The following is an 18,619-nucleotide window of genomic DNA, read 5'->3' as shown; positions in this document are numbered from 1 at the left end:
TCTGTCATTTACTGAATTTAGCAAAGATCGCAAAGTACCCAATATCATACAAGTGAAAGAGTGTAATAAACTATCAAAGAAAAATAAATATAAAATCAATTCAATACATTGCAGTTTTTTAAGACACACTTTCAACCTGAAACGAATGTGTACTGACCCACCTAACAGTGCACTGGCTTTTCAGTTGTCGTTGCTGTGATATACTTTCTCGTCCCGTTTTCATACTAATGTGAGATGTGTACAGTTTTTCCTCAGTGTCTTCGTCCCATTTCATCAAACATGCTTAACACACTCACATCTACAGTGCACAGCTGTCTCTTTCAGTTATATCCATAATCTGGTGATCTACCAATTAATTTGATGGTGCTTCAAGTAAAAATTTACATATAAAATGATATATACATTGCATATGGTGCAAAGCAGGAATCAACTAACCATCCCAGGGTGTACATTCAGTCACACACAGACAGTTCAGGCACTCCAGTTTACTTAAGTTCCATGGTTTTGGACAGTGGAAGGATCTGCTGAAAAGCCACACGCACACAGAGTGGACATGCAGACTCCACACACACAAAACGGGGGTGTGCTAACAACATGCACGAAAACTAATGTTTATCACCATGGCTTTTGCATGGGCTCTGCATCATAACCATTCCTGTCTTTGCTCTTGGACTCACTCATAGACGATCATCTAACCAAGTTTAATCACAACACCTCTACTTATATTGGTGCACAAAGGCAAAACATTAACTTCATATATCACCAAAACTGAGTAATGACCAAAATCGGGTCTCCTACAGTCTTTTATCTCATGATAAATTTCTGAGTTCGGCTATGCTTGCTTCGGAGGAAAACAAATTGTGAAAATTACAGTGACTACAAAATTCATAATAAAACCAAAGCAAAATACCCTCATCAAAGCAAAATGATTTGACATTGTCAGAATGTCAGTGTAAGTATCTGCTCGCGATCGCCAGAATTCTGATTGGCAGCCATTTCCCACTTTCTCACTGGTCACCAGCGGATCATTTATATGCGCTTCTTAAGATCAAGACACACAAAACGGGCAAGAAATGACAACATAATCATTAACTGGGAACCAAAAATACAACAATGTCATATCACTGCAATTTATGGAATATATTCTTGAATTATTCTGAAAGCCTTGTATGTGGTGGTCTACGAGATAATCATTTAAATACATTGTTTTGGATGTAAAAAAAAAATCACTGAGAAACTGCGTAATCAATTTTGATCAACAAGACTTGACTGATAATTACGCCAAATGAACCGTATATGACCACCTGCATAAATGTACTGAAATATTTAGGAACCAGTGAGAACCTTTGTTTTGCTGTACACAAGTAACTTTATTGGTGTAGGGAATGCAGTCTTTGTAAATTGCGAATGTTAATTGTCATTTGAGAAATGTGCCAAAGGCACTCATGTTTTGACATAAACCACAATGCGGAATACATTTAATGGAAAATATTTATTTTAAAAAATCACTTTCATAGATGGGTTAACATGTTAGTTGATAAACATCTTGAACAAAATATCATAGACATGACTACCGTAACGACCTTAAAACAAGTGCCGGTGACGTCACGTCGCACGTGATGGTCCTCCCATATCCCAGAATCCCTTGTTTTCGGAAGTTTATCACGAGATTCTCCTCGTCCTGTCCGATGTCGATTGTAGCTGTAGTTGCCGTGTAGAATGTCAATGATGGAGGATGAAGAGCTGGAATTTGCAGATGATTTGGATGCAATTCTGCATCTTACGCCCGAAGTGCAGCAGGCTATCGAACAGGTATTTGCCTATGTCGTGGTCGTAAGCATGTATCCGGGCGATTTCCGATGGGCGTGTGATTGTGTTTTTCTGGTTTGCTAGCGTAAAGCAGGTGTTCAGGCATGGCTTCTGCCTGACAGGTAAATATTCATTTCGGGCGCCTCGTTTCGGGCTGTGGACGTAAGCGAGTATACATCCGTGTACATTATTGAAGCTGTAGAATTAATGTAATCTTGTCTTGTAAAATGTGTTTTGTGTATGCGATGGAATGACGTTCGTAGAATTCCCCAGCACTCACTGTCAATCTCTTATGATCCTCGTACTCTTGCACTTTGGATGCATTCTGATCCACGCAAGGTGTCCCACGGCGGGTGTTCCGCTGTGGCATGAATGCAGTGTTTCTTCGGTTCTGCACTTGCTGCACTGTCATCGTGGTCGTTTTCTTGTTCCGTTGCTAAACGTCGATCCGGGTTTTACACTTTATTGACGTCCCAGTCTGAAGTGTGTTTTGATTGTGGTCGGGGGCAATCTGGAGGGTTCACAGTACTCAGAATCAGGATGTGAATGTCTATGAATGTAGCTATAAGTGACGCTTTATTTCGTAGGTTTTCCCTAGTCAGGATCCATTGGACAGAGCAGATTTCAATGCTGTGGAATATATCAACACCCTTTTCCCCACAGAGCAGGTAGGCTATCTGCACCGAGGAAATGTTAAGCAAAATTGAGTATTTTTAAAGAAATAAAATTGCCAGGAAGTCACTAATTTAGTGTATTCGCATCTTTGCTGTCGGTTTCTTTTTTTTTTTTGTTTTGGGTGGAATGTACTAAATGATATACTGTTTACTTTAAACTTTTAGATATAATATTTTTGAGACTCTACGCCTCTTTGCTGGGTGTATGTATGTATATTTTAACGTTTAATTCACTATGTCCACTAGAGGGAGGTATTTTACTTCATACGACACACGTGGTGCCTTATCTTGCACTTTGATTGTGAACTAAATACAAACTTAAATGTAGACTAATCAAATATTTGTCGATTTTTTTTTTGGTCAGTCTCTAGCCAACATTGATGACGTGGTGAACAAGATTCGTTTGAAAATTCGGTGAGTGTTTTGAATCGAGTGTCTGTGTAGACAATAGCCCATGATGATGATGATGAGATAGTGAGGTAATGAGCTGTGTCTCAGGCGCCTGGATGACAACATCCGGACTGTGGTGAGGGGTCAAACAAACGTGGGACAGGATGGCAGGCAGGTGAGTGGTCCATCCCCTTTCCTCTGCTTTCACTCCATTACAAACCCTTTCTGGGCTTCTAATAAGTCGCCGCCCTACTGGTTTGTGACATGCATTGCATGTTTGCCTTTTTTGGTCTTGCTGTTACCTGTTTGCAGGTCTTGTTGTGGCTTGACAGGGGTATTCACTTGCCCAAGTTCCTGGGTTTTCCTGGCAAGCTCCAGCATCAAGCCGTCTGGAGACCTCACGACCAGCGCGGTTCTCCGTTCTCCACGTTCCCCCTATCGTCGTGGAAAAAGGGCCGAATGAGTCAGACTTGCCCAGACGATTAAATCCTGTCCTTCGGGAAAAAAACAGGGATTATTCCCCCCTGTCATGCCATAATTCCATTTCGAGTTGTGGTTTTAGACGGGCCTGCTGTGCCGCTACTTTCTGGAATATTCTGGAACCATTGATTGAACACAGATCTACTCTCCACCGTGGCAGCGCGGTTCGGTGAAACTGGAGATTCTACTAGTGCCAGGCAGCTCAGGTTCCTGTCTTGCCCGCCAGATCGCGAGGGTCTCCTGCGGGAGAACTCGAGGGACAGAATGCGAGGGCCTTTCACAGCAGAACGTGAGGGGTGGAATGCGAGGGGCTTCCAAGGCAGAATGCGAGGGGCTCCCGAGGGGCTTCTGCAGAGGAATGCCAGGGGCAGAATGCGAGGAGTGGAACGTGAGGGGCTTCCACAGTAGTACGCAAGTGGCTCCTGAGACGGAACACCAAGGGCTTCCACAGCAAACTGTGATCCGCAGCCTGTGGCTCCTGGTTCCGTGGTTGTATGCAGAGGAGCACAGGTGACAGCATGTGTCACAGGACACAGCCCTCTGTTTAGTCTGGGCTGTGTTTCTCAGCAGGTGGGGGGGGGAGGCTGGGCTCCTGGGACATGGGTGTTGTCGGAGTCTGTGCGCTCGTGTGCGTTTTGCATCTCGGTCTGTTTCGAAGCCCGATGTTTTCATCTAGGTTAATTTTTTTTTTGGTCCTGGGCCCCTTATCATGGGGTATTTCCCTGGAGTAACTGAGGGTGGCTGCCGTGCTGTGGTTAGCCGGGCCTCTCCTGGGACTCCCTTCGCTGACCTTCTCGTTCTCAGTTCAGGTTTCCTCTGGAGCAGTGGGAGAGGATGCTGGAGCGTGTTGCTGGAAGGGCTTCCAGTGCTCAGCAGTCAGTCCTTGCAGTGCTTGGGAGGGGGCAGCAGACAGGGTGTCGACAGGACAGCTGCTGCCATGACTTGGGGTGGATTCTGGAAGTGTTTTCAGCACCTCTGCTCACCCTGCGCTAAGTAGCCGTGTGCTGAACTGCTGTAAATAGGGTCAAGGAAGATGAGTGTCATCCCAAATAGGGCGACCAGGGCAGACTACAGGAAGCGCGCTTCAGCAAGAGGTGTTTATTTTGGTGTCGGCCTCATTGTAGGGATGTGTAGTGAAGCAGGCTCAGCAGCTGATTGGACGGAAAAGCCTGATGCTAAATGAGGGGTAACATTTGCTGCGATCCTTCCCGGCTGCTCGGGACCAAATGGAGACCTGGACGTCCGAATAAGCTGCTTCTTAGGAAAGCATCCCAGAGGACTAAAACATCAGTGTTTCATCTAAATGCAGGAAATGTTTTAGCTGCTTGTTGGGTTTCTGTCTTTTTCTTCATCCCTCGCTGTCTTTGAAATTGATCTGCTTTTCCACACCACAGTGGGGGGGGGGGGTGGATGCATTCTCTCCTGCAGGCAGTTGTAGGCAAGGAAATTGAGCGCCCCCTTGTGGAGATGTCAGTTCAGTTCTCTGTATTAACGTCGGCGTTGGCTTTTTTACGCTGTTAGCTTTTAGAGTTTTAGTGCAGGTTGTTTTAATGAAGCTCCTGTCAGATGCTGGCTGATACCTGAACATGGTCTTAATGGGTTTGATCTCATACTAACCCCAAGCTGCTCAGGACATACCCTCCCTTCGTCTCTTGCAGCACCGGAGAGGATGTGACCCCTCCCCCCCATTCTCTAAATAGACCCCCCCCCCCCCGCAGCTGTGTGTTTGGGCTGAAGGAAGGGGCCCCACCCTGTCCCTGGAGAGACCAGTGGGATTTTGTGGGGGTGTTGTGTGGTTCAGGAAGAGAGAGCTGGATGGGAGTCGATCATACAGAACACCCCCCCCCCATTACTAGGTCTGTCATCTAACCCCCCCCCCAGTCAGACACACCCTGCCAACCTGGGGGGGGGTCAGGGTTGCCCAGCATGCAGGCTTGTGGCTCCCTGGACTTGATGGTGGACCTCTGGCATAGCTGAACCAGGTTTCAGCAGCGTATCCTGAGAGGGATTTAAAAACATGACCCCATCAACCCCCACCCCTCTTTTCCTTTCAAAGCGGTAAATTCCGCGGGCAGCTGGGCCCAGCTGTTAGCATTCCATCTGTCTGGGGGGGGGGGGGGGGGGGGGGCGGCGTGTGTCGGGTGCTGGCTGCCGTGGTGACCGCCGCCCCGCCCGGATTTCGGAGCGGGCTTTCCTACCCTGCCGTCACCCCGCTGCCCCGTGCTGACCCCCCCCAGGTGGTTCGGCAGAGCGTCCCTCCCGCAGCTGTTCCTGGACCGTCCGGCTTGGAATGTGGGTTCGGGCAGTGCGCTCTATCTTTTTTTCTGTCCTGTCTTCGCTCCGTCGATTTTCCGTCTCCCCGGCAAAACCGCTGAAGCCTGCATTCTAAAAATACGGCCTCTTTGGGAGGGAGAGGGATTCCTCGCCGGCCTGCCACGCGTCCTCGTCCTCCTATCCCATCCCGGCCCGGGAGCCCGCGCCAGGCAGGCAGCAGTAACTCAGCTCCGTCTCTGTAAATAAAGGCTCCCTGCGTTTAAGCAGAGAGCAGCAGGTTTTTATTCTGGGTGTAATTTTCTGTGGATTCTGACAGAAGGAGTGCAGATGGTGTGTTTACTCCCGTCTGCCGCATCCCTGGCGGTGACACTCGCTTGGCTGAGTGCTGGAGGGAGGCAGGGGGCCCTGGTTTGGCCCCAGCAGCAGGACCTTTTGGGCCCCTGAACACCGTGTTTCCCTCTGCAGGCTCTGGAGGAGGCTCAGATAGCAATCCAGCAGCTCTTCAGCAAAATCAAAGACATCAAGGACAAGGCAGAGAAGTCGGAACAAATGGTTAGTTTACCCCCTCCCCGTGGACACCCAGTCCTGATACCAACCCCCCCCATCCCCCAGACACAGAGGGAGGAAACGCTGATTTTTCTCTTATCTGGGTAATTTTTTCCCTTTAACTCAAAACAACCTCTAATTTTGTCCATTAGTACAGGCATGCTTGGGTTAAGGGTACAACAGCGGAATGATCCCGGAAAGACTCCAGCTAATAGCATTTCGGTCACAAGCTTTAGCCGCATTATGGCAGCGGCTGGCCTGTTTGAGGAGTAATCCGTACCCCCCCCCCCCCCAGGTGAAGGAGATAACGCGAGACATTAAGCAGCTGGACCACGCCAAGCGCCACCTCACCACCTCCATCACCACCCTGAACCACCTGCACATGCTGGCGGGGGGAGTGGACTCGCTGGAGTGAGTGCTGTACTCACGGGAGGGCTGGCTGCTTGTGTTTTTGTGGCTTTGTGATGTCGACAACATCCCTATGAACTGGGCCGGTCTCCACAGGGCCATGACACGCAGGCGGCAGTACGGAGAGGTAGCTAACCTGCTGCAGGGCGTGGTCAACGTGCTGGAGCACTTCCAGAAGTACATGGGCATCCCGCAGATCCGCCAGCTCTCCGAGAGGTGAGGCAGACCGTGCCGGCTGACCAGCCCGTGCAAAGCGATGTTGGCCTGCGGGGAGCCGGACCTCACAGGCCAACGCCGGCCCGGGTCCCGCTTCTCAGGTTTGGCCGATGTTTGCTCTTGTTCTTTTTTTTTCTTACGCCGTTTATTGTTCCCCTTACAAACTGAAAGAGGGTGTGCAGTGGATTCACATCCTGTTTATGGGAGGGTGTGCTGCTCATGAGGGCGTGGGCCTCGGGGGGTGGGGGTGGGGGGTATTCTCCACGGGTCCCAGGGGGCCGGAGCACCTCGAAGGGGCGGACAGGCACACAGACGTCCTGCCACTGAGCTCACTCACACGACGATGCGTTTATTTGTGTAGGAAGGACAAAAAGTTCTTGGTTCCAAAGTAAAGAAATGTGTGTTTGTGTGTGCACTGAGCGTGCTCCTTTGATTGTTCCATAACCTGCTGCTGCAGATGTGACACACATGGTCGCACACACCCCCCCCCCCCCCCACGCACATACTGCGGGTGCCACTTCCCTCGGAGCGGGAGCGGACTCCTGAAGGTGGGTTAGCGGTGAGGTAGGGCCTCTCGGCCCTCGAGAAGCATGTGGCGGAGTCCGTGTGTTGCTGGGCCTAGTGGCCAGATTCACGCCCCGACCTGAACAGCCCACCCTGGGTAAATATTTAGCGTTGAGTTGGAGGTGAGGAGGAGACCTTCCAGGCCGTGGGCTGGGACAGCCAGGCAAGTATGGGCTGTGTCTGTCTGCCCTGGGAAGGGGCGTGGAGGGGTGTAAGACGTCGCTTTGGCGTTTTATGGAAGCCCCTCTTTTCTTCGGGACTCTTGTTTACTCTGGATGGGTCGTCTTGTTCTGGGGATGGAATGAAGTCGCGCCTGTTTCTGGCTGAACCCGCGTCCCGAGGCAGGTACTTTTTGCCGGCCAATCAGAGTTTTCCATGGTTTCTGTGTTTGCCCCCCCTGCAGGGTGAAGGCGGTACAGAGTGAGCTGGGCACTCAGATATTGGCCGACTTCGAGGAGTCTTTTCCCTCTCAGGGGTCAAAGGTGAGGAAACGACGACTCATAAGAAGCTGCATGACCTTACGAGAACATTCCTACTTTCTTTTCCGGTAATGGCCCCAAATCCCGATGGGGAACCACGGCTTTCGTGACGTTTCAGAAACCTGGGGGTCCCAGCAACGTCTTGAGGGATGCCTGCCTGGTGGCCAACGTCTTGGAGCCCCGGATCAAGCAGGAGATCATCAAGAAGTTCATCCGCCAGCACCTCTCGGAGTACTTGGTGCTGTTCCAGGAGAACCAAGATGTGAGTATAGTTGTCACTGGAGTGGGAGGTAGACACGAGAAATTAGACCATCATAGTGGATCAGCTTGGCCCCCCTGTTTGCTGTAGGTGGCCTGGTTGGACAAAATAGACCGGAGGTATGCCTGGATTAAACGGCAACTGGTGGATTATGAGGAGAAGTACAGCCGCATGTTCCCGGCAGAGTGGTGCATGACGGAGCGGATCGCTGTGGAGTTCTGCCATGTCACCAGGTATGCCCCGCCCACAGCCCCGCCCACATCACATGGCTTGAGAGTGCCACGCCCACCAAGCGCTCCCCTGTGCCTCTCCTTTGTCCAGGGCGGAGCTGGCCAAGCTGATGCGAGCCCGCGCCAGGGAGATCGAGGTGAAGCTACTTCTCTTCGCCATCCAGCGGACCACCAATTTCGAGGGGTTGCTCATCAAGCGTTTCTCAGGCTGCACTCTGAACGACGGCGTGCCGGTAAGCTCCCGGTGCCTCCGGCAATGACAGAAGCGTTTCAGGTAAAGGACACGGCCTGAATGAGCGATGACATCACACAGAATGGCCTTCAAGCACCTCGATGTGACTCATTAAGGCAGTTAGATGAGTAACCAGCCAATACTGAGAGTAGTTACAAAGCTGACAGGGGTGTAGTAGCTACAGTCTCAGTATTTTACAGAAAAAGGTGGAATCTCCCCTCGACGCAACCAACCCCTTCCTGGAAGACGAGCCTGGGGACGAGTCTGTGTCGGAAAAGGAGGAGGAGCTGGACAAGGTGAGGCCCTGTCCGTATTCAGCACATCACCATAGTCTCCAGGCATGTGGTGTGGATGGAATCACTGTTAGTGGGGTTACTCGTCTCCAGCTTTTCCAGAAAGTTGCATTGTGTGTACACTAGGTAGCGCTGTTGAGCGAAGCGCTCAGTTGTCGGCTGCACCCGGGGCCTCCACCTGTGCTTTTAGCAGCTGTGTTGATGGCCCCCGGCGTGAGCGTGGGAAGCAGGTTTTCCCGGAGTCCTTCCCGGCCGTCGGGTGACCACCGTTTTCCTCTCTCCTCCAGCCCAGAAAGCCAAAGGCCCCAGAGAACCCGTTTCACGGCATCGTGTCCAAGTGCTTTGAGCCCCACCTGTATGTGTACATCGAGTCGCAGGATAAGTGAGTCTCACCCGGGGTTCGGGTCCAGGCCGGCCGGCGCTCGGCGTAATGGCCTTGGGGAGCCATTCTGGGGGTTCGGGGCACGGTGATCCATCCCGACCCCCAGCCCCATTTTCCGTAGCTCTCCCGCCAACATTTCCACCCCCCTCCAGCTTTCAGACGACCCAGAAATGTTTCCTATTAGCGGTCTGACCACAGCAGCAGCAGACTTGCTGAGCAGTACCAAAGCAGACTGGCTGGGGGGGGGTGGGCGTTGAGGGGTCTTCATTCCCCTCTGCCCACCCCTGACTTGTTTGTTCCGCTTTGTTTTACGTCTCTAAGTCACGAGCGGAAACAGAAGCTGTTTAGCTTGTGGAAAAATACATTTAATGCCCCTAGCTAGTCGTCAGCCCCCCCCCCCCCCCCCGCCGCTGCTGCCTGCTCCTCCAGATAATCACCTTCTACATTCCCATGTAAGCACCCCTGAAGTTATTCCTCAGCGCCTGATGTTTCCCTCACGATTCCTTGCTGTGAGAAGGACGGTGTAGGTGATGCCCGCACTGTCTCCGCCTGGCCACCGCAGGAACCTGGGCGAGCTGATCGACCGCTTCGTGGCGGACTTCCGTGCCCAGGGCCCGCCCAAGCCGGGCTCGGAGGAAGGGGGCGCCGTGCTGCCCAGCTGTGCCGACCTCTTCGTGTACTACAAGAAGTGCATGGTGCAGTGCTCACAGCTGAGCACTGGCGAGCCCATGATTGCCCTCACCACCATCTTCCAGAAGTACCTGCGCGAGTACGCCTGGAAGATCCTGTCTGGGAACCTGCCCAAGTGAGAGCGCCCCCCCCTCCCCCCCCCCCGTGGCCAAGCTGGCAACAATATTCCAAAAGTGCGTGATGCGGTTGGAGATGTCATCTCGCCCTTTCTCCCTTCACCCAGGAACAGCAGCAGTTCAGGTGGTGGACTCACCATCAGCAGCCTTCTGAAAGAGAAGGAGGGCTCAGAGGTGGCCAAGTTCACGGTGGACGAGCTGTGCTTGGTCTGCAGCATCCTGAGTACTGCAGAGTACTGCCTGGCCACCACCCAACAGGTCAGGAGCCAGCCTGCGGGCAAGTCAGGATTTCTCAGTTACTGTATTACACACTGGTGAGGGAGGATCACTTCTGGACAAACTGGGACCCAGTGATCATGTGACCTTGGTGCTGGAGGTAGGGCTAGTCAGGGGACATCGGGGGGGAGAGGGAGATCGGTGTCACCAGGTCTCCATACCAACAGAACTTTAATCTCCTCCTAAAAGTTTGTCTAAAGTGGTGAGGAGCTGATGGGTTCTAATCGTGACCAGGTTCTAAGTGGATCCCAACATTATGTGTCCCCAGCTGGAGGAGAAGCTGAAGGAGAAGGTAGAGAAGTCTCTAGCTGAGAGAATCAACCTGACGGGTGAGATGGACACCTTCAGCACGTAAGGAACCCCCCCATACATACACACATGACCCACCTCTGACATGACTCCTGCTAGTCACTGTGTTAGTGCTCGCTAACCTTGTCCCTCTGTTGTCCACATCTGACAGCGTGATCTCCAACAGCATCCAGCTGCTGGTCCAGGACCTGGATGCAGCTTGTGACCCGGCCCTCACCGCCATGAGTAAGGTATGGACTTTGCCCAGATCCGGCACTTCCAGTCCCAGGTCTATTTGGAGATCAACTGCTCTGTTGCCATAGAAATAAATGGTTCAATGAAGGACGTCTTGCTGCTGGTTTGTCTGTTGCCACCAATGGTGACCGTTCTTTACTCTCCCTCCCCATCCCAGATGCCCTGGCAGAGTGTGGAGCACGTTGGAGACCAGAGTCCCTATGTCACCTCCATCATCATGCACATCAAGCAGAACGTCCCCATCATCCGTGACAACCTAGCCTCAACCCGCAAGTACTTCACCCAGTTCTGCATCAAGTTCATCAAGTGAGTGCCCACCTACCTCTGTCTGCCTCTGTGCCCACCTACCTCTGTCTGCCTCTGTGCCCACCTACCTCTGTCTGCCTCTGTGCCCTCCTACCTCTGTCTGCCTCTGTGCCCTCCTACCTCTGTCTGCCTCTGTGCCCTCCTACCTCTGTCTGCCTCTGTGCCCTCCTACCTCTGCCCATCTGCCATGGTGGACATCAGTAAAAATGTGCCTGTCCTCTGCCCCAACAGCTCATTCATCCCGAAGTTCATCAACCACCTGTTCAGGTGTAAACCTGTTAGTATGGTTGGAGCTGAGCAGGTGAGCTGGACGGGCTCCTTGTAATGTTAGTGAGGATCCTGCTTGGGGGGGGGGGGGCTCGTCCCAGCTCTGAATGTGTGTGCACTCCTTCAAACAGCTGCTGCTGGACACGCACTCGCTGAAGACCGTCTTGCTGGACCTGCCGTCAATCGGGTGCCAGGTGCTCCGCAAGGCCCCCGCCAGCTACACCAAGATAGTGGTGAAGGGTATGACGCGGGCGGAGATGATCCTCAAGGTGAGCATGCATCAGACGCCATAAACGAGATGGTCAGGGAAGCGCAAGGAGCACCAGCGGGGAGAATAACAGCTTCAAGGCAGTGCTGGATGAAGACTTTATCGCTCTGAATTTCAGAGTTATTTGACGATTATCTTTACGTTATAACATCGCATCCTTCTCGGGCTCTATACGCTTGTTATATGGCAGCCTTTCCCTACTGGCAGCAGAACCCAGGCCCTGGTTCTGGAGGTCTGCTTCTTAGCGCCACGCTAACCGCTAACAGCCTAACACTAAAATTACCCTTGGGTGGCCCAGCAGTGCGTTGTGTCCTAACGTTTCCATAAAGACTGGCACGCTCATACCCCATTCAGGGGGAGTCCAGCCAGCCCGTCACCCCAGTTTAATTTGTGTGCGCGTGTGCATGTGCGGGTGTATGTGGTGGGGAGGGGGGACACTGCAGGGTGAGCGTTAACCACACACTTGCACATAGACCCTACGCACCTTAGCGCACATGCACACACAGCCAGGGCTGACTTACACCAGCATGTAAACATAACCTCTGATTCTGCCGGAGCCTTCTTTCTACCCCCACCTCCTTAATCCCCGACCCATATCTCCAGCCCCGCACCCCTCTCCCCATGCACCAGTCAGCCCCCCAGAGCCCTTTCCTGTTATTTCTGCTAACTACTTGGCATTCTGCCTTGACATCCCTAATGGTCAGACTGGGATTGCCCCTAATCACACAACGTCGTGCCTGGCGAGCCCGGCCAGCGTTCCCAAAAGACAGCAGCAATTTCCGCCCCGGCATCGGAATGCGGGTCGACCCACCTTCCAGGGCTGGCCGAGCCATTCCGAGGAGATGAGAGTTAATGTTGCCTGGTGATAACGAGGGCGATTGGATCGTTATCTTTGTCCTGGAGAGAAAATACTTCCTAATGGCTTATTTTCAGAATTTCATTTCATCCAAATCACGAAGCATAATAGTGTCTGAGCTGGAGAGCAGCCATTTTCAGTGAGATCTGAGGCTGCTTCGGTCTGCCCACTAACATGGCACATCGGCATTCAGACCCGGAGTGGGGAATGTTACACTTAAACAGTTAGACAGTGAGGGACAGTCACCAGGTCTCTCAGAGAGTGCCAGTCCCCGCTGGGCCCAGGTCTTGCACTCTAGCTGCGGGGCACAGCGTAGCCTGAGCCACAGGACAAAGGATATCAAGGGAGCTGAAAGGGACTCGCTGGAGGAAGTGCCTTGACCATGAGGGTGACATGCACAGACTCTTTGAAGCCTTGATGGCGTTCGGTGACCAAAGAAGCAGGTTCATATCAATGAGAGCTTATCATCAATAGCTATGGAGGTGCTCATCCGAGGAAGTGTCTGCCTCATGGAGTAGATGCCACTCAACACCTCCCCGCTCTAATATCTTCACAAAACGTGAGTGTTGAGCAGAGTAGCCTTCGGCTTTTGTGAGCAGGGTCACCCTGAGCGTAAAAGGCTCCAGATAAGCCATCGTCTTGCGGCGCGACCTTTAACGATCGCCCGTGTGACCTGAGACCTGAGCGATCTCCGTGGGGAGACTTGGCCATTTCCTATTTCCCATGAATCCCTGCACTCTGCAGGGTTTGTAATGCTCCCCCCCCCAGGCTGGGCCCTTTTTCCCACTTTTTTTTTGCCTGTTTTTTTTTTTTTTTTTTTTTTTATGAGTTAACCACAAGAAGGCCCCCGCAGACTCTCCTCTGGCCGGTATCCAAGACGGTTGCTGGTTGCTAGGTAAACCACCCATTTTGATTGGGATTTGGCCAGTGGGGGCTGGGGAGTTCTGTAGAGCGCCATGACCCCGCCCCCTTCAGGCGGTGTTGTGGGGAGAACAGGCCGACGGGACGGTGGGGGACGCGCCATCGCATTCAGCCAGCGTCTGCCCGCCATGTGTTCCTCGGATTGGTAACAGAAACATCTCAGTTTCCACAGTCCCGCAGACCTACAGACACAGCAAGACTGGCTGCTGCAGACATGAGGCACTTCAAAAATAAATAAAAATAAAAAAAAAAAAACTGATGCCAGTTGACTCTCATTATACCGAAAAAGAATTAGCAGTGACGCTCATTCACTCTCGCTGGAGTGCGGAGTGACTGGTGTGTAAAAACACTCCTAACGTAACCCGCGAGTGCTGCTCTTTGTCTGCAGTGTGGCTGCTGGCATGCTGCCTGCTTTTAAATCGAGGGCAATTCCGCGCTGCCGCTGAGAGTCGGAGTAACGGATGGAGATGCCGAAAGCTAATGTGAGGCCCCCTCCTCCCCCCTTCCAGGTGGTCATGGCCCCCCATGAGCCGCCCGTGGTGTTTGTGGACAACTACATCAAGCTCCTCGCTGACGGTAACCCAGAGACCTTCCAGAAGATTCTGGACATGAAGGCAAGCTTGGGGGACCACCGGTCTCGGGGGGGGGGGGGGGTGATGACGGCTGCCCCTTTGGTTTCTAAAGAACCGGCCTGCAGATCGCTTCCTCTTAGCCTCCCTCTCCCCCTAACGCATTTTCCCTGTTCCCCGTCCTTCTCCCCCAGGCCCTGAAGCGCAGTGAACAGAGCAGCATGCTGGACCTCTTCAGACAGAGGCTACCAACCCCACCATCAGGGGGCGACAGCGGGCCGACTCTGTCTTTCAGCGCCCCGACTCCTGAACAAGAGTCCTCCCGTATTCGGAAACTGGAGAAACTAATTAAGAAGAGACTGTGAAGTGGGGATATGCCCCCTCCCCTGGCTTTCCAAACACGGCTGAGCATATAGGTGTCCTGTTTTATGTTTTTTGGGGGGTTGATTGACACTGAGAAATGCCTTTTAAATTACACCATTTTTATTTATTGTAGTTGTACTTTTCTGCGCTAAAATTCCTGTAAAGATGAGATTCCTTTAGTGTTCCTGGAGTGCATACACATGTCCGATTTCCTTTATCCAGACTGAATTATAGAAGCTGGGCTGTTTTTTTCCCATCTCCTGTGAACTTTGATCTTCCTTAACTCGGTATTTTCACTCTTGAAATCAGTGGATACTGGGGACTCATTTATGCTTTGAAGGGGGCAGATAGCGCAGGATCGCCATGAGCTTCCAGTGAGTCCCCAGTGAGCCACCAGGCCTTTCTGCTGGAAGCTGTGCGTGTCCCGTACCTTTACCGCTGTTTGTTCACCTGGGGGGGGGGGGGGGGGTTCTTTTCCTCATACTGTGGCTCTTTATTCCTCTTTTCCTCTAGTGTTCTTGATTGCTCGCAAAGTTGGAAAGCGGGACCGACCTGGTGCCAATCAGGAGTTACTTAACGGGTGCGTGTGTATGACCCTTACGCCGATGTAATCTATACCCTGTCGGCAATGGCGTCTGTTTCACTGCAGCACAGTTAATTGAAAAGGCTTCCTGGACTATGAGGAAAGTAACAAAAAGCCACGCATGTCTGTGTCGATTCCTCTGAACCCAGTAGAAAGCTGGGAAACCATTCAAGGCCTAAAGCAGAAATGTGTGCACTCTTTACTGGGATTTCCAGAAGTGTATTGGAACGCCCCCACTCTATTTTGCATCCCTGCCCGGCAGAGAGAGACCTCTCAGACCACACTGTAGCGAGGAGCACATGAGGTGGCTTTCATTCTTGTGTCATACTCAATACCGTAAGGCAGAGTTCCCCAGTTCGGTCCGGGAGAGCCAGAATTCAACATGGTTTGCCGATTTCCTTGCTGAAACGCATCATAATCAGGTAATTGCCAGGTTTCATATGTGTATTTGAACAGGGAGATCTGCAAATCGTGCTGGATTTTGCCCCCCCCCCCCCCCCCCCCAGCAAGGAATTTAGGACCCCTGCCTGGAGGAGGATGCTTAAAATCCCTTTGCAGTTATTAATTTGCCCTAAAACGTGTGGGTTCCAATGAATGATCAATAATAGTAGTTCATGATTGTTGCTGCATACATTCCTGCCTTTCGTTTGTAAAATGAAAATTCCTTTGACGACAGCAGTGTAGCTCACATGTGCTTGCTGTACATTACAAGACACTAATAAAAATTCCAAAGGATGATATTTTCGGTGTATAATGTAAAAACTATTTAGTGTAATCAGTGTGCATAACTTTGCGTGTATGGAGGATTCCCATGGCGAGAGTGAGCGTTTTCTTTCTCTGAGTTTGGCACGCCGATCAGCGGTAGGAGGGACATTTTAAAAGGCGTTTCCCTGCCCACATTTGCTTGTAAAACAATGACCGCCTTTGAAAGGGGAGAGTCCGCACAAGCGGGTAAGCTGCACTGACTGAGAACCGTAGAGGATTCACTGCAAACCGAGACACCAGTGCGAAATTTGGATGCATTACAGAGAGAATGTGGAGTGATCGAAGTTTACTTGACTATATGTTTTTTTTAAGTACGTATTAAATTAAGTTAAAGGGTTGCTTTCTTCAGTGGGCGCATAAATAGCGAATATAGAATCGAAAGCTGGCAGTTTTGCTGCATATGGAAGGATCTGGCTTATTTTTTTGTTGCTTGCATACTGACTACGTGAAGCTTTCGATTATACGCGTTCTTCGTTTTAAGTGAACTGTAGTGCTTGGATGAACCTTAACGGGTTTATTTAAATTCAAGGCAGTTTTTCAAAAACAATGGTGGGAAGGCTAGCCTTGCAGAATGTGTCCGCTGACGATCCCCTGGGAATGAGCTACAAGGCGGAGAAGACGCTTGACAGCCCGGACTCCGGGCTGCCCCCGAGCCCCAGCGCCTGGCTGCAGGCGCTTAGTACGGCGAGGCGCTTTGAGAGCCCAGTTTCCGAAGATGAAAGCAGAGCGGAGCAAGTGGTGCGTAAGATCGTTCACGTTTTTGAAACGTCGGGTAAAATTTAAGATCTGGTGGTTTTCTTGAGTTATACCGCCTGTTTATATTTCTTCGTCAAACTTCCAGGCTCCAGGCATTCAGGAACCGGCCACACAACTGCTTCCTTTGTCCTACGGAGAGGGGATTGAGCTTGTTCCTTTGCCACCGAAAGAAATTAGGTAATTTGCCACAGATTTGCATTTGCAGCCAACATGTATGCATTCCCTGCCCCGAAGCGGCTTTAAGGTGTTTGAGTAACTTATATATATAATATACACACACACACACACACACACCAAGAATCCTTAAGTAGTTCTAGCTGGTAACTTAGATGAAGGTGTAACGCTCAGTCTTTGTCTGCAGATACACCTCCTCGGTGCGTTACGACTCCGATCGACATTTCATCCACGATGTGCGCCTGCAGCCCACGGGTTTGGGCTTGGAGTGGTGCAGTCAGACGGTCCTGGCGCTGCCCCACAGCACCTGGCGGCGCTACAAGACGCTGCTGGAGCTCCAGCCCCGCCAACGAGCGCATCGCTACAGAAGCACCACCATCGTGTACCCCAAACACGCTCAAACGATTTTCACGACTGAGCTGCACTACGACGAGCGGCGGTTGGCCAAGCGCTTCTTGTCCAGCGTGGAGCTGGAGTCAACTGACAGCAGGCTCGTCCGAATGGACGGAAGAAGCACACCGCTGTGACCGGGGACTCTGGCTAAGTGATGAGGTGGCCTGACTGCTGGCATGGAGACCTCACGCGGTGGGAGAACTGCACTTGTTTTGAAAACTTGCTGGTTTGGTAACTTTGCACCACCAGAACTTTTGACTTGGACCTTTCAGAATCACGACGTGAATTTCAGGAGGGAGGCGTTGGTGTGGCAACATCTGTTCAACTTAACAGCGTTGTATATGTCCTTTTCATTGCACGTCACTATATGATCTCTCCCCAGATTTCGTCAGGTCTACAAAGTTGAAGACAGACTCTCCTAGAGGGGTAACCTGGCGGGATCGACCATCGATGTTGGCGTTATCTGTCTGTTTTTAAATTGCTTTCAGAGTTTTGTTCGTTTTTATGAATTGTTTCGGGTAGTTTTATTTTGTAATCGACAAGCCGGATATTGTCACAGAGTATAACACGTTTGTAAAATCGCCAAATGAGGTTGGGCGTCTGAATTACTGGGTGAAGTGTCACGTGCTTAAATGTAAATAATTATGCACACTCGGTTTTGAAGCCAAATGAGATTTTACTATATATCTGCACAAGGTCATTTTCTGCTGTTTATAAAGTCGTGTCTCTTTTGCATTGTAAATGCTGAACTGCATTTATGCACTTCACATAGAAAGATATGAAAGGTGAAGCGTTTACCGCAAACTCCATGTTTAACGTTAGTTTTTTTTCCCCTCCCTTTTAGGAACCACTGTGGGTTAGGGAGCATAAATTGTTCTATAAATCAAATTATCTGATACATAATTATAACTTATCGTAATTCTGTTTAGCGTCTTTAGTGTGTAATACAACTTTTCTTTGTCGTTTTTGTAATTGTTTTAAACAATGTCCACAAATAAAAACATTACCAAATATTTGCGATGTTTCAGAAACTAAGGGAATTTGCAATATTTGTACACCGTCTTTTATTATCTTAAGGAGATGGTGTAGTTTAAGAATTTAAATCTTAGTCGTAAATTTTTTTTTTACAAACTTCCCAGGAAGTACGCTTTACTATATGTGGCAGAGTGCCCCCTCTGAGGAGTTAAACACCCAGTCATGCCATTCTCACCGAACTTTGTAATTTTAATACGCTTAGTTTTATAAGTTTAAAAACCTTTCCACACTATGAATTTTCCTAAATAATTTGAATTGATACACATCACTCCAGTAACATGTAAACAGGTAATCTCCCACAATCCAGTGCAAGAAACAGGTACTAGTAGACCACGTGATGGTGATAATGTACTAGGGTGACCAGATAGTCCATGTCAGAGAGGGCACTTCGAGTTACTTCAGGTTTTACAAACTAAAACAAAAACTCCCGTGCGTGGCTAAATAGTTCAGATCTTTTTGTGCTTTTACTGGATTACTTCCCTGATTGAAAGACCCATCCAGC

At 50.7% G+C, this 18,619-nt stretch overlaps 2 protein-coding genes across 3 annotated transcripts; both read left to right on the top strand.

Moving 5' to 3' along the window:
- Nucleotides 1-241: 241 nt before the first annotated feature.
- Nucleotides 242-15,734, top strand: vps53 (VPS53 subunit of GARP complex). Its single transcript, XM_049003618.1, has 22 exons — nucleotides 242-1,812; nucleotides 2,397-2,477; nucleotides 2,848-2,897; nucleotides 2,982-3,048; nucleotides 6,093-6,179; nucleotides 6,469-6,584; nucleotides 6,678-6,797; nucleotides 7,765-7,843; nucleotides 7,959-8,102; nucleotides 8,190-8,332; nucleotides 8,421-8,562; nucleotides 8,762-8,857; nucleotides 9,142-9,236; nucleotides 9,799-10,041; nucleotides 10,150-10,300; nucleotides 10,587-10,669; nucleotides 10,779-10,857; nucleotides 11,019-11,167; nucleotides 11,399-11,468; nucleotides 11,566-11,703; nucleotides 13,989-14,093; nucleotides 14,243-15,734. The coding sequence occupies exons 1-22, from the start codon at nucleotides 1,720-1,722 to the stop codon at nucleotides 14,411-14,413; spliced, it is 2,502 nt and encodes an 833-aa protein (XP_048859575.1). The 5' UTR covers nucleotides 242-1,719; the 3' UTR covers nucleotides 14,414-15,734.
- rflnb (refilin B) lies at nucleotides 15,284-18,095 on the top strand. 2 transcript variants are annotated; one of them, XM_049003623.1, is made up of 4 exons: nucleotides 15,284-15,416; nucleotides 16,289-16,497; nucleotides 16,601-16,692; nucleotides 16,877-18,095. In XM_049003623.1, exons 2-4 carry the CDS (start codon nucleotides 16,306-16,308, stop codon nucleotides 17,214-17,216), a joined length of 624 nt encoding a protein of 207 aa, XP_048859580.1. In that variant the 5' UTR covers nucleotides 15,284-15,416; nucleotides 16,289-16,305; the 3' UTR covers nucleotides 17,217-18,095. The 2 variants fall into 2 exon arrangements, with proteins under 2 accessions (XP_048859580.1, XP_048859579.1); XM_049003622.1 differs by lacking the exon at nucleotides 15,284-15,416 and adding an exon at nucleotides 15,756-15,945.
- The last annotated feature ends 524 nt before the right edge of the window (nucleotides 18,096-18,619 follow it).

This window comes from Brienomyrus brachyistius, unplaced genomic scaffold, assembly GCF_023856365.1.
Source record: "Brienomyrus brachyistius isolate T26 unplaced genomic scaffold, BBRACH_0.4 scaffold85, whole genome shotgun sequence".
In the NCBI taxonomy this organism is placed as follows: domain Eukaryota; kingdom Metazoa; phylum Chordata; class Actinopteri; order Osteoglossiformes; family Mormyridae; genus Brienomyrus; species Brienomyrus brachyistius.
This window is presented reverse-complemented; position numbering and strand designations above follow the sequence as displayed.